The sequence below is a fragment of the Rhipicephalus microplus genome, chromosome 6 (genome assembly GCF_043290135.1).
Source record: "Rhipicephalus microplus isolate Deutch F79 chromosome 6, USDA_Rmic, whole genome shotgun sequence".
Taxonomy (NCBI): Eukaryota; Metazoa; Arthropoda; class Arachnida; order Ixodida; family Ixodidae; genus Rhipicephalus; species Rhipicephalus microplus.
In genome coordinates, this window is record NC_134705.1 from 55,786,071 (window position 1) to 55,801,469 (window position 15,399).

The 15,399-nt window shown below is 40.8% G+C and overlaps 1 protein-coding gene across 3 annotated transcripts; it reads left to right on the forward strand.

Annotated features, from left to right (window-relative positions):
* The first annotated feature begins 331 nt into the window (after positions 1-331).
* On the forward strand, positions 332-12,638 carry LOC119167642 (cystatin-2). Of its 3 annotated transcripts, XM_037419150.2 has the most exons (5): positions 332-490; positions 3,105-3,340; positions 4,747-4,843; positions 7,973-8,077; positions 12,423-12,638. In XM_037419150.2, exons 2-5 carry the CDS (start codon positions 3,119-3,121, stop codon positions 12,455-12,457), a joined length of 459 nt encoding a protein of 152 aa, XP_037275047.2. In that variant the 5' UTR covers positions 332-490; positions 3,105-3,118; the 3' UTR covers positions 12,458-12,638. The 3 variants fall into 3 exon arrangements, with proteins under 3 accessions (XP_037275047.2, XP_037275049.2, XP_037275048.2); XM_037419152.2 differs by lacking the exon at positions 7,973-8,077; XM_037419151.2 differs by lacking the exon at positions 4,747-4,843.
* Positions 12,639-15,399: the final 2,761 nt, after the last annotated feature.

The window sequence follows — 15,399 nt, forward strand, 5'->3', positions numbered from 1 at the left end:
GTTATGTTGAGTTTGCAGCCTATTTGCCAGCTCCAATAGCTCAAAATAAACTCACTGCATTATTAGAATACCGACCGAATTGCGGCAGAGGGCCTTCAGTTGTCGTGAGCCAATTGAAGCCAACGCGGTGATCAGAGCCGGCAACAAGTTTACCTAGCGGGCTTAATCATGCATCGCCTTACAAGGGTAGCCTTTTGCGATTGCAATAAAAGCTAGCACCGTGATGACCGTGATACCCAGCCGCTGAAGAAAAAAAGGAAAATAAAGAATGCGAGTGCGAAGAGGTGCGTTAAGCGACAACGGCCCTTCTTATCCGGTTTTGTGAGAGCTTTTCTGCCTGCCTGCCTGCCCCCTGCGCGCGGCAGGTATAAAAAGAAAACCTAAAGCCATAAGGGAGCCTCGTGGTGTATTTACGGAGGAAACTCGAAGACCGTGCTGTTTTTATCATCAACCTTCTCAAGGAAGCTTTCCGATTGGCGACGCGTAAGCGGTGAGTTCAACTTTATGTACATTTTGCAGTAAAATGTTATACTATAAATAAATGTTCATTAATGTATACCCTCATAGAGGTTACTTGATTGCTTTATGATCAAAACAGATGTTTACGTAAGCTAAGCAGAAACACAGCATTCCACCTTCCTGATCTTTTTTACACTCTCTTGCAGCAAACACCTATGCAATTTAGGGCAGCTAAGGTGGCAACGTTGTAGAAACTGATGGAGTGTTTCGCATGAATATCTTATCAGTCGAAAAAATTAGTTATAGAAATAATAGTAATATTTCGTGATTTGTAAGCATCCGTGGGATAAATCTACCTACCTATCATGCATCATATGAAATTGACAAGTGCATTGTCCTTTTTTCTTTTTTTTGTAGTAAAGCATCTCAAGCCTTGTTATATATACTTATTAAATACCAATTTCTCTAATAAATAAGTATGATAGTTTCAACAATGTGTATATGAATACTGTTCTGATGAGCTGAAATAGCTTTAACTTCATCAAGGCATAGGGTACAAGAGCATTCATGCTGGTATTGCAGGTGATAATTAAGTAACTTTTTTCATTGTGACACGCCATACTTGAATAAATGTACAGCAGCCACTAATTCATCTTTTTATTGCAATTGCAAAGAGCTTTATCTAGAATATGTTTTTATAACCGTATTTTAGCTCACACATTTAAATCTAGACCTGTCAATATACTTCTGCAAATACTATTTTTGCTGAAGGTTTTGCTTGTCCACTCCCCGGAACTTACATAAACATTAAAGTGCCACGCAGCTTCATTCCCGATGACTTCACTGCATAATATTATCGCTGCCCCACTTGAAGTATTTTACGTTGATCCCATTGTTGCGAAAACCATATGTAGGTAGCACTATAAACTTTGATTTTAGTGTGCCTCACACTCTGCTGTAGTAAACGGCCCTGTAAAAGATGAACCGCTATGCCTGAACTCAATCAAACTATTCAGAGTATGAAGCAAAGGTCAAAGCGTAAAGGCAAACTACGAGGTTTCCACTCAAAAGGATTCCCCAAGAAGTTTCTGCTAGATGTATTTTTTATACCTTCATACATATTGTTACATCTTTTCTAGACTAGCATGAGTAAATATTAGAAAAACGAAATAGCTGGTATTTCAATTGGAAGACGAGTTTTGAGTGTGCGCATTCCTGAAACTTCTGGATAACTTTTTTTTTCTTTCGTGAAATTGTTCAATAAACGTACACTCTTTTCAAAATTGTAAAGTTAGCTATCGAGCTAGTTAGCTTAAACAACACTTACTGCGACTAGCCTGTTGACGCCTGGTTTGCTAAGGATGGACATAGAAGTTGTAGAGTCTGCTCTTTTGATATAAACACTCATAACAGACAAGCCCAAGAACGTTAAACTAGTACCATTTATGCACTTGAAGCACGACAGATGCTGCTATTGTTTGTGCAAATATCGGGTGCAGAGAAGCAGACTTGTGAATTATGAAAAGAGTTCATAGCAGCAGAGACTGATCTCTGAGGATAAACAGAAAAAAAAGAGAAAGCTTATGAGTGCTACGGAATGCATCCCTGAATAAGCAATAAATTTTGCAGATGCAAGCTTGGATTTCTTAGGCTTCATAGCTTCGTAGGCCCTACATTGAAGTTGAAATGTTTCTCTTATTTTCAATTAAAATTCAGCATCAGTTGTAGTAAACTGTCTCTACGCAACCACGTGTTTTGTATTGTGTAATGAAAGGCTCGGGTTATTTAAACGTGACACTGAAAACATCCTTCTTTCAAGAAAGAAATAAATAAACCATGTTCCATGAATTTTGGCCAGATACCGAGCTATTCAATATCAGTTCTCGTAAGGTGTCATACATATATCGCTTGAGTGTTACTGTTTGTTAAAGTTCCGCTCAAGGCGAAGAGATTTTAATGTATAGTTATTGCACCTTGCAGTAAGCTCAAAACACCAATTGCGAAAGAAATTATAAATTTTGTACTATCAAGTCATAACTCTGATAATATTTTTTTTCCAGTTTAGATTTAGTTCGGCAGGTTCTAACTACAATGCTTGATTTTTTTCTTCTGATTTTTTTTATGAAAGGCTCTGTAAGCTTCATCAGCAAGGATTGACGTAGTGTTCAGGATTCGTTACCTACTGTTTTCCAAATAAATAAAAGTACGCGTGCGAGGATTGAAGTAATGCTGACCACTTAGCATGCAATATGCTTACGTCTGATTGTTAGAAAAGGTGATTCGAAAGTATATAACTGAGTGATCAATCTTGCCACTGCGTACACTAAGAAATCAGTTTGGTTCAATTCAGGACTGGTCCCACACGATTCTTTCAATTTCACACCATTGTGTCGATAGCTTTCGTATGCAACCTTAGCGTCTGACCCATAGTGTCATTGAAAAAAAAAACAAATATCTCCTTAAGTGGGATCTTCTGAGTGGTAAAATATGGCCGTCTCAAGCATATTCGATTGCTCTACGCAAACCGAATATTCGAAGGCGGAAAAGTTTTTGTGCGCTAAAAACGCAATATAACGGTGTTGTTTGTAAATTAGATCTATTCAATAGAACAACTCATATTTTCCTCTTTATACTACAAACGACAGAACTACAGGCAACCATGGCTTCGTCAACACTCACCCTGTATGGGCTCGGGATGGTTGCGTTCGTCGTTATCGCCTGCAGTGCAGAAGAGCAAATCCCAGTGCTTGGTGGCTGGCAGAAGCACAACGCGGAAGACAATGCCATCTACGACGAGCTGGCCCACTTTGCTGTCTCCAAGCAGGTGGCAAACCGGCAGTTTTTCGACACCGTGCTTGAGATTGTCGATGTTGAGAGCCAAGTATGTATGCCTCTTCAATATGCAGAGAAGCTATTTGATATCAAGGATCTTTGTTTTTATATTATCCAAGAACTGCGTTCTTGGATAATATAACTGAATTGCGTTCTTTTAACGTCGCTGACTCGCAAAAACGATAAATATGTCTTAAAAAAATTTAATGCGTACATTCGTTGAATCGAATATTAAAGAAGACTAGTGGTTATGTAAGAAAGCAACGTTTATAAAACAAATTTATAAAACAACTACACTTTTTGCAAACATGGAGAAAAACAATCACATAGACGTACTAAGTAAGCTAAGTTACCCAAACCAATGAGCTAACGAGAGTCTCACTAGCGTAGCGTTTTAATAGAAAGTGTCTCTAGGCCGGCACAAGCTAAATTATTAGGGAGTCGAATACTTTGGGCGATGCGATGATGTGGCGCCAATACGAGAGCTGCAGGCTGGCTTGAAGAGGCTACTGGTGGCTTGCGGAGGCTACAAAGAAGCTTGGAGCCTTGCAGAAGAATTGTGTGGTAGGCAGGTCACGTCAGCGACCACACTGAGCCCGTCGCAAGAAAGTCGGACCACGTCCCAGGTGTTCACCCTTGGGCCCGGTAGCCTGACTCCGTCGAACGCCAAACGCCGTCATCTATCTTTCTCTTTACCGCACGTGGCTCTTCTTTTCCCTCTCCCCCTGTCGAGCTTGCCACCGTGGCGTATTCTTGCACGTGCGCCATCGTTCTCGTCGTTATTTTTTAACACGAAACGCACACTGTAAATAAATAGCGCCTGCATCTACACGTCACAAAAAAAATGAAGAGATGGCGTGCTTCTCAGTAGGCCCATCTTCGGTCCCTGTCTTTCCAGCTCTAAAGATGGGAACCAATAAAGTTCCCAAGAGGCTACATCAGGATTGTTCAGCTGCTAATATTCTAAAGTCTAGTGTGGCTAACTATTGGTAGTTGCACAGCACCGCCTCCTCTTAGGTGTTGACAAGGAGGGGGGGGGAGGTGCTGCTTTCTTTTCGTGCACACCCCTGTAGCCAAGAAGCTATGCTGTTCAACTCTAAATGCCTTTAGGAGAAGTTCAAAGAGCTCACCATGTTCTTGTTTAAGAAGTGGGATTTGGTGAAATATTTGCAAGGCGATACCGCACGTATAATATGCATAAGTATTTCATTTAGCAAAATGTTTAATACATAAGGTGATACAATTTCTCAGTACTGTCTTTAGAACGACATGTACATTTTTTGCTATATCTTGTTATTTCCCTAGCCGGCTTTTTTTTTCACTGTGATATATATCACCATAGATCCACTATTAGCACCACAAAACAAACGTAATACTTCAGTTCTTAAATTGCAGTTGAAGTGCTATTGATTCAACCCGCAGTTCTGCTAATCACAGAGCTTTTCACAAATGCAGATCTATGTCACCCTTTCACTGAATTCAGCATACGGAATCGACTTGCCTCATTCCGGGAGTTTACAGCAAGGCAACATGTGTGCCCAAGTCCAGAGAGGTAATCGGTTTTTAGCATAGAGGTAATGGTTTGTAGGCTCGATATGCTTCGTTGAAAACAACAAGGAAGTGCATTCACATTATTGGGCGAAATGTGCCAGATGTTCACCAGTCGAAGTAAATGGTTCCCAGACAATAACATATTTTCATCAATACAGAAGTCGCAAGGTATAGTCATGCGGAGTGTCACTAGCACAGATACTTGTTATTTCTTTTGTTATGTTAGAGCCAAATAATTTCGTTCAGATAGCAGTTATAGACAATACACCGCAGAAAACAACTTAGCGAAAGGCTTTTAAAGCTCCAACTTACTAATATCGAGCGTGTTTTATTATCAGCGAGGCATGCCTGTACTTGGCAAGAACAAGTAAGGCTAGCGAACTTGGCTGTTAGAAACCACAGAGGTTTTCACATTTTTTTTGTTCAGGGCTGCACCAACTTAAGATATTGTTCTACTTGAATAATTGTTCTACTTGAATTTGTTCTTATAAATACCTTGGGGTTAACATTCAGTCTTACCTGTCATGGCATCACCACATTAACGTCACCCTTGCTTCAGCAAATCGCTCACTCGGGTTCCTTAAACGTTTTTTGAAACACACCCCCTCGCACTTGCGTAAACTGGCTTATATCACCCTAATCCGTCCTAAAATAGAATATGCCTCAGCTATTTGGGATCCCGATCAAGACTACATTATTGAAAACATCGAAGCCCTGCAGAACCGTGCTGTACGTTTTATTTTTTCTGATTATTCACGTCACACCAGTGTCACTTCATTGAAAATTCGTGCCGAACTGGAACTCTTATCACGTCGCCGTAAAATTGCTCGCTTATCACTACTTCATAAGCTCTACCATCACACATCACTTCACGAGGACTTCTTTAGGCCACCCCCTGCCATCTTTCCGCGCCGCGATCATCCCTTTAAAATCGAACGCTTCCCTTGTCGCACTTTTCATTATGCTAGATCCTTCATACCGTGCACAATAACCGAGTGGAATGACTTACCTTCAAACATTGCAACCGTCACCGATATCACTGAATTTCAGAACCTACTAAACATGAGTGAAAGCGTGTGAACCTTTTGCGGCATTCCCCCCTCTTTTTTCTTTTTTCTGCAAACCGTGTTTTTTGTAGAAACTGCGTATGTTCATGGTTCGTGTTATTTATTGCTGTGTTTGCCTACTTCAGTTATTCACACGTAATTTTGGTGATGTTGCCATTTCTTTATGCTTAATGGCGCGTGTGTTTGTAGTAAGCTAGATTGCGTTTTATTGTACTCTTGTGACTCTATTTCCTTCTTTGTGTAGTTCAATTTTAAAATATTTTTTTTTAGTTTTACTATTGTTTGACTCATATTATTTCTTCTGATTATTTAAGATTATGCGGTAAGAATATTGACCTTATATTTATTCTAATGTATTTAGTAGCTGTACGGTGTTTAGTTTGTGTGTTTTCTGGTTCTATTAATCATTTCATGTACCTGTATGTGTTATAGCCCCCCCCCCTTCCCCTATGTAATACCCTCCTGTGAGAGGGCCCTTAGGGGTATTCTGAATAAATAAATAAATAAATAAATAAATAAATATTGATGGAAGTAAGAAGGATATTAGTACTTCCATTTGATCTTCAGGAATGTGATTCCTATTTGATTATTCAGCCAATATTTGTTTGAGTAGCTGCCTTAATATACAGGTCTCTTCGGTTATTACTTAAAGTCGTTTACAGGGGGAACTCAAATCAACATTCGTATGGCCTATTACAGCTCTAGAAACTTGCGTTACACCTTGACTGAGCATTGCATAATAAAAAATGAATTAGAATGCCTTTAGCGCGTGGTTAGTGCCTAAAAGCATGTTGCCGACAGCAGATATTTTACAGTTGTTTATGATTTAGAAAAGAAATAAGAATCTACTGTATCAGGCCACCACAGAGTTATGGGGTATGAAGAAATATTTGGTAACTGTTTCGTTGGCAATGTCATTTTCTTAATTAGGTCGCAGAATTACAAGACGTAGCAAAACAACGATGCGTCAAATTGTTCTGTTTCATAAGCAAGCTTTTGATGAATATATCAGGCTAAGAGAATACAAGTATAGGGTTAAAGCTTACAAGCAAAAAAGATTAATTTGCCTTTTTCTGTTTTGCCTTTACTCTACAGCTATGTAGCTCTTCAAAAAGATAAATAAGCGTGAATCACATGAGCTAATCAGTAAATGGTTAATATTAATATTTGCAGTAGGTCTACAGCAGCGTGGACTAAAATTTCGGACCAAAATAGTCGTAAGTTCTGCCAAAAAATGTATTCACTTTAACTGGCCATAGTTTGTGCAATGGTTGAAACTATGAAGTTATTGAATAAAATGAATTTACATGTTGCAGCATAATATAACTGCTCCCGCCAGTTATTTGGCCTTATCGACTTAGCATCCGGAATTGATATACAGCTTCAGCCGTCAAACTAGCTTCAATGAATTAATTGCACATGCTCTCTACAAGTGCCTAGGTAGACCTTATTATCTTTATTATTTTTACTAACAAAATGGTCCAGGTAGCCTTATGATGGCGACATTATGTTCATTCAACATTACTGGGAACCTTTGAGCAGAGACATTTAATAACACACAAGAGAGGATTTCATTGCGTCAAGACTACCTAAACCCTGAATATACACCATTTTGTGTTTATCGAGTCCACCGCCACAGTAGCCCCTTGGTTTGCTTCGCATTCCGTCGAAAAACAAAACGGGAGTGTCTAGAGTAACAATGAAAAAAAAATCATTCATACGATCCGAGTTCGTCTCCTCAGATGTGCTGTGGGCTATCGCTGAATGCTGAAAGAATGTACTTTCCTGCTGAGACATATTATTCCTCAGGATTGGCCGAAATATCAGCGGGCACTTATAATGTTTTTAGCATAGAGGCTAATTTTGTTCAATTTTCTTGCTTACTTAGTAAACCGTGAGCGTGATGTCTCCTTTTTAAGCACCAGAGATGCCTCCACTCTCTCAGGAAGATTATACTATTGTTAAAAAAATTTTCAACAGTGATCAATGTTCCAACCTAAAATCACATAGAATATATCTTTTTTACGTTATTTTGGCATGATTTCTCGTTCTTGTTCTCACAGACTGTAGCTGGTACAAACTACAGGATCAAGTTCAAGATTACGGAATCGACTTGCCCCATTCCAGGAGTTTACAGCAAGGCAACATGTGTGCCCAAGTCCAAAGAGGTAATCGGTTTTTAGCATAGAGGTAATGGTTTGTAGGCTCGATATGCTTCGTTGAAAACAACAAGGAAGTGCATTCACATTATTTAGCGAAATATGTGGCAGATGTTCACCAGGCGAAGGAAATGGTTCCCAGACAATAACATATTTTCATCAATGCAGAAGTCGCAAGGTATAGTCATACGGAGTGTCACTAGCACAGATACTTTTTATTTATTTTGTTGTGATAGAGCCAAATAGTTTCGTTCAGATAGCAGTTATAGACAATACACCGCAGAGAACAACTTAGCGAAAGGCTTTTAAAGCTCCAACTTACTAATATCGGGTGTGTTTTATTATCAGCGAGGCATGCCTGTACTTGGCAAGAACAAGTAAGGCTAGCGAACTTGGCCGTTAGAAACCGCAGAGGTTTTCTCATTTTTTTTGTTCAGGGCTGCACCAAGGCATCTACGTGACAGATGCTTAAGATATTGTTCTACTTGATTAATATTGATGGAAGTAAGAAGGATATTAGTACTTCAACTTGATCTTCAGGAATGCGATTCCTATTTGATTACTCAGCCAACGTTTGTTTGAGTAGCAGCCTTAATATACAGGTCTCTTCGGTTATTACTTAAAGTCGTTTACAGGAGGAATTCAAATCAACATTCGTATGGCCTATTACAGCTCTAGAAACTTGGGTTACACCTTGACTGAGCATTGCATAATACAAAATGAATTAGAATGCCTTTAGCGCGTGGTTAGTGCCTAAAAGCATGTTGCAGACAGCAGATATTTTACAGTTGTTTATGATTTAGAAAAGAAATAAGAATCTACTGTATCAGGCTACCACAGAGTTATGGGGTATGAAGAAATATTCGGTAACTGTTTCGTTGGCAATGTCATTTTCTTAATTAGGTCGCAGAATTACAAAACACAGCAAAACAACGATGCGTCAAATTGTTCTGTTTCATAAGCAAGCTTTTGATGAATATATCAGGCTAAGAGATTACAAGTATAGGGTGAAAGCTTACTAGCAAAAAAGATTAACTTGCCTTTTTCTGTTTTGCCTTTACTCTACAGCTATGTAGCTTTTCAAACAGATAAATAAGCGTGAATCACATGAGCTAATCAGTAAATGGTTATTACTAATATTCGCAGTAGGTTTACAGCAGCGTGGACTAAAATATCGGACCAAAATAGTCGTAAGTTCTGCCAAAAATATGTGGTAGGCCCGTGTGCTCAAATTTGGGTGCACGTTAAAGAACCCCAGGTGGTCTAAATTTCCGGAGCCCTCCACTACGGCATCTCTCATAATCATATAGTGGTTTTGGGACGTTAAACCCCACATATCAATCACTCTGCCAAAAAATGTATTCACTTTAACTGGCCATAGTTTGTTTCCTGCTGTAGGGACAGGCTTGTGAAAAGTCTAGACACAATACAGGTTTTTTTCACTGCATTAAAATGAGAGGTTGCTGCTACGTGTTGATACGCGCTTATGCAAAAGGATAAATTGTTATTACTTTACGCTTTTGACTGGTAACCAGTACCACGTGTGCTGGCCAAAAGATGGGTCATATTTACCAGGAATGTGATATTTTCTTATACGTCGTGCATGAACAACAGTGAGTGTGTCAGTTTTCGTTTATGGTGAGGTCATCAAAGCACCTGTGTTTTATCAATAAAGATATACTGAACGCAGCATTTCGCAACATCCTGGTCTTCAACACCCTCATTTTTTTTCAAAACTGGTCTACCTCACATATCTAGCATTACATTATACCACATTTTTCGACAGTCGCTATCGTCTGGAAAACTTCCAGACGACTGGAAAATAGCCAAAGTAGTACCCATTTTTAAATCCGGAGATAAGAACTCACCTAAAAATTATCGCCCAATCTCGCTCACATGCATATGTTGCAAACTCCTCGAACACATAATCGCCTCCCACGTGTACAGTCACCTCGAGACTAACAAATTCTTCTTTTCAAACCAGCACGGATTCAGAAAGGGCATGTCATGCGAAACACAGTTACTAGAATTCACTACAGACATTCATTACAACATAAATAATGGCCTACAGACTGATTGCATATTCCTTGATTTCGCCAAAGCATTCGATCGTGTCGCCCATTGTCGCCTTATTTCAAAATTATCTGCCCTCCGATTAGACTCCCTCACTTTATCTTGGCTACGCAATTTTCTGTCACTTCGCAAGCAGTTCACAATCGTTAATAATTCTTCCTCTCCCTCTTCGTATGTCTCTTCTGGCGTCCCACAGGGGAGCGTTCTTGGCCCATTACTTTTTCTTATCTACATCAACGACCTCCCAACTAACATATCATCGCATATCAGAATCTTCGCTGATGACTGCATGCTCTACAGACCTATAAACTGTCCTAACGATCACTCCATCCTTCAAGATGATCTGAACACTATTTCTAACTGGTGCAGCACTTGGCTTATGAGGTTGAATACTAATAAGTGTAAAGTTGTTTCTTTTGGACGTAAACAGGTCATATCTAACTTCACTTACCATATGCAATGTGACAGGCTCTCCACGGCGACTTCTTACAAGTATCTTGGCATCCACCTTACACCAGGGCTTTCCTGGTTTGATCACATCACTAACGTTTGTGCAAAAGCCTCCAAAACATTGGGGTATTTACGCCGAAACCTTCGTCGTTGTCCCACTAACATTCGCAAAATGTCATACCTAACTTTCGTCCGCCCGCAACTTGAATATGCCTCATCTGTTTGGTCCCCTTCCGCTCAGTATCAAATTAACATGCTGGAAACAATCCAGAACAGAGCCACCCGTTACATTTCTAGAAACTATGACATCAATTCCAGTGTGACTCAGCTTAAACTCCATCATTCCCTCCAAGCATTAAATGTTCGTCGTCACGTGTCCTTGTTATGCCTATTACACAAGTACGTCTACAGTAACAAAACATCGTCGTTGCACCTTCAACGCCAGCTCTACACGTCACGCAGATTACATAACCATCTCAGCTTCACTCGCATTTTTGGAAACACGAACGCGTTCAACACATCCGCACTACCACAAGCCATCCGCATGTGGAATGATCTTCCTGACGATATCGCCTCTGATAGCAACCCCAACACGTTTCGGCAAAAAGTTCAGACGCATTTCCTTAATATTTCATCTTGACGTTCTTTTACTTCTTTTCCGAGGGTTTTTATGTTACGGAGTGTTCTTATATACTTCATCGCCATGTTTACGTATTGCTGACTTATTGCTTTGTTAATTTTTTTTGTTATTACTAACCGACATTGTACCGTTTTTATTTTGAAATTTACATGCGATTTTTCACTGTAACCCCCCTTACTCAATGCCTTCTGGCCTGTAAGGTATTTTCAATAAATAAATAAATAAATATATTACCGAAGCTTAAGTTCAGGAGAAGCCAACGGTTTTCAGAAAATAAAGACCGTTTTTCTAACATTTCTTTTCAAACACTACGTTTTTGAAACATTACGTTTCACTACGTAATCTGCGTTTTAAAATTTATTGCGGCCCTCAATTGTACATTGATTTCATTGTGACGACAGTTGCTTGCTCGATTAACACAGTCACTGTTGTAGTTTTGTTTTAGCAGACATTTTTTGGAGTCAGTAAATTATTGTTTCTCTTTCTTAAGACATTGCTTAAGATGCTATATTTCACTTAGAAGGCGTGCCTGATTAAAACGCTACACCCAAGAAGCAATATAATCACGTGGGGTGCCAGCTAACAGATGTTATTGCGTGAAATCACCCTGGCAGAAAGCAGATTTAGAGTGCCAGGAGACTATATGTTGCGGAGTAAGCTTAGCTACTTTGCCATATAAACGTGATTCAAAGCGGCAACAACAGATTGTTCAAAAGCACTTTTTTGTGATAGCTCTTGCTATCAGGGAAACCTCAGCCGCTTCATTGAGGTATAATCGCTTGCAATCTATACTGTACAAAGCGTGAGATGATAAGTGCAGATAATTACTGTATACTATTTCCTCATGTTTGAAAAAAAATCCTGTCATGTTCTGGAGGACACTCGTTTCATTCAAAATAATTGGCTCGTAATAGAAGTAAGACAACCCGCGCCCTCATTTTTAGTTTTAAACTAGATCAGATTTTAACAATATGAGTCTTCTGTAAAGCTGGAAAAGTTTAGAAGAAGACGAACCCTGATACTTCGGCAGTGATAGAGAAGACGGTGATGTCTATGAAGATTTAAAGCTCTTTTCTCAAACACTTCACACACGCGATGCATAAAAACCTTAATAGGTTATTTATGTTTGATCGAACCACGAAAAAAAGTCAAATACTGTCGCTCTCCTCTTTTATTCTTCTTTTTTTTCAGATCATCAAGGACGTTTGCACTGCTGCAATCACTGATGTTCCCTGGACAAAGGTGCGCGAACTGACCTCATTCACCTGCGAAGGATCAACTGGCTCCCCCTAAGTCTTGATAGTCTTTCTGATTCTTCAGACTGCACTTTAAGGCGTTACAATTTGCACTGTTATTTACCACAGGACCTCAAAAAAGAACATTTATTGACTGCCGTCACCAACTCAATGAGCTTGCTTGATTCTTCATCAAACATTTGACATTTTCATTACCACAACTTTTTATTTATGCCCTCCCGGGAACAATTTCACTCTTGCTTGAAAAGTGCAGCAAAAAGTGAAATTGAATGTCTTTTTTATGCTAAAACAATCAGAAATATGTCCACATGTCGTACAAGTACCTTAATTTGTATGCGTACAGTGTTTCCTGCTGGCAAGAAAGTCCTACCCATCCATAGCTTGAAACATTACGAAAGCTACTATTTACCGGCCATTTTGCCTACATGTCCCACACTTATCACCACTCACACTTCTAACGTTAGTTTGGCTTGCAATTACTTCGAATTTATTTCTTTCATTACTCGCCCCGCTGAAACAGCAAAACTTCTTCTGTAGACTATTCTATGATGCTTGTATCCTGGTGGGCATTCTGGTTATTGCCATATTGCCGAAGAGCTTTTGATTTACAATTTTTAACAGCCAGGGCTGGTATGTTATCACCACAGCTAGTATTTGAGGCGTATTTGTAATCGCTATCGCGAACAAAAAGTAAAAAAAAATGCGCGATCGCTCTGAATTTGAACGCCAACACAATGCGTACCAGTAAAGTACTCTACAGCAAATAAGCCTAAAACTATGAAAGGGTTCATGGTTGGACAACGTGGTACAGATTCATGTCAAATGGTAACGGAGCATAGAAAGTTTGAGATAGTTAAAAAAGTACAGTCAAGGAGCACGCAATCACAATGTTTTAATAAAAACAACATATATAAAAAGCAAAGGCGAGAACTTCAGCAACAAAAAGATACAGTCACTCTTGCTCTCTTGCCCAGCTACGTAAATAACCCCCCCCCCCCTTTTTATTTATAGCAGCTCGTTCACCTAAAAAGAACTTTACATGGCTTTCACTCAAAAGAAAAAGTAACGTGAAGAGATGTCATAAATTGCATGCTAGAAAGTCGAATGGAAACTTGGCGTCAAGTAGTGTGATTTGCGTAAGCAGTGAATAGAATCAAGGTATCAGCCACATGCAAGTTGAACGGGCGCATGACGTGGCCTAGAGGCTGGGTCTGTTTATACCAGCATAGGAGCGGCCCACTTCGTGCAGTTCACGTCCCGAAAGACTTGAATACATTTCTTTTTCTTCATCGGCCGTCGCATTGTCAGAACGCATAGCTTTATTGCTTCCACATGAAAGACAACAACTGAGAGCACACACCGTTTTGGGGGCGAAGCTCCTTAAGATGTGGGTTGCTTCCCTCCTGGAAGTACGTTGCAGTATAGTCGCTGCTTCTAGTTAGTTTTGAGAATTGCTCACTAGATGGTGTCGTAAGTATATGTCCTTCGAAATAATAAGCGTCATCGATTTACACGTCCCGGACGGCTCCGTATGGCCTCGGATGCCGGCGCTGCAGTCGTTTTTCTCGGGGACCAACTGGAAGTTCCGCCCACTGGTCCGGGATTGCTCGAACGTACGTTCGTTCATATTTCGCGTGCCTGACAGCCTGCGGGTCCCGGGACCATCCGAATGATCTCTTTCGGGCAGCTGGCAGCCGACAGCGCAAGGCGCATGCTGTGCGGCCATCTTAAGTTAGACACGGAAATTTTTGACGTGCTCTTGCTCTCTCTTTGCTTTTCTGTCCGCTACTCGCATGTTTCTGGATTTCAGATTGCTTGCGAACCCAGTTCTGGTCATCAGTGTTCTGAGCCACGTCAAGGATGTGCGCATTCTCGAAGGTTGGGTAAACACGCGTTGTACTCTCTAGGAAAAACAGTGGTGGAACGGCCGCGCCAGTCTACGATGCACACGTGCTCGAGTAGTCCCCTTACAGTAAGTTTCATCAAAACAGAAATAGGTATAATTCACTACCTAACTGTTGTTTAGATTGGAATTGGGTTGGCGCTGTGGCCTGTGTCACACCTATAGAGGGAGCAGACGGCATAGCCTGTCATAGCAAATGCCACAGCGGATGCAACCAGCACCAAGCGCGCAGATGACCCGAGGCAACTCCGGCTGGCTCAGGACTTTTAGATCACATGCATGTGACGTATTCGCCTGTGAGCCGAGGCACCCGCGAGCCACCGGCGGGTGATCTGGCACTTGGTGAAACAATGAAGCTCAATATCGATGGATGGCGTTATATGTTTTTGTGTTGTCGACGGATGGAAGAGCCCACAGGCAGGCAGGCAGGCAGGCAGGCAGATAAATATACATACTGCCGGAGGGACGAACACACAAAACACAATACGGACCTCCTTACTTTTCTATTGGCAATGCCAGACAGATGTGCCTGGTCCAGCCGTTCACCACCCTCTCCTCTAGCCCTTTCCTGCTCTCCTCCAAACTCTTGCCTTCACGTGTGTTTTGCTGTCATGGGGGAGGGAGCCCCCTCACGCAATGCCTAGAGCAAGGAAAAATGATGTGAAGTCATTTTTTTGTTCAGTTCTGTACAGATAAGTGCGGTGCCATCTTGTATTCTTCTTGCTCACTATACTGGTGGTCACCGCTGGCTCTGAGAAGATACGCTGTTTTGAGATAACGTGTCGCCGTTCGTGGCGCTTGCGGGCCATCAATAGAGAAGCGTCACTGCAACGCTACTACATGCACTGCGACGTGTTGCGGTGGTTGCGTTGCTTCGAGCCACAAAAAAAGGAGGGGGGGAGGCACGAGGAAAAAATCGGACGGACGTACAACATTGTAGTGGGAAACATGTCTACCTCATCTCCAGCGTAGAGTGGTCGGGAATCTCATGTGACGCATGCAGTGTAGC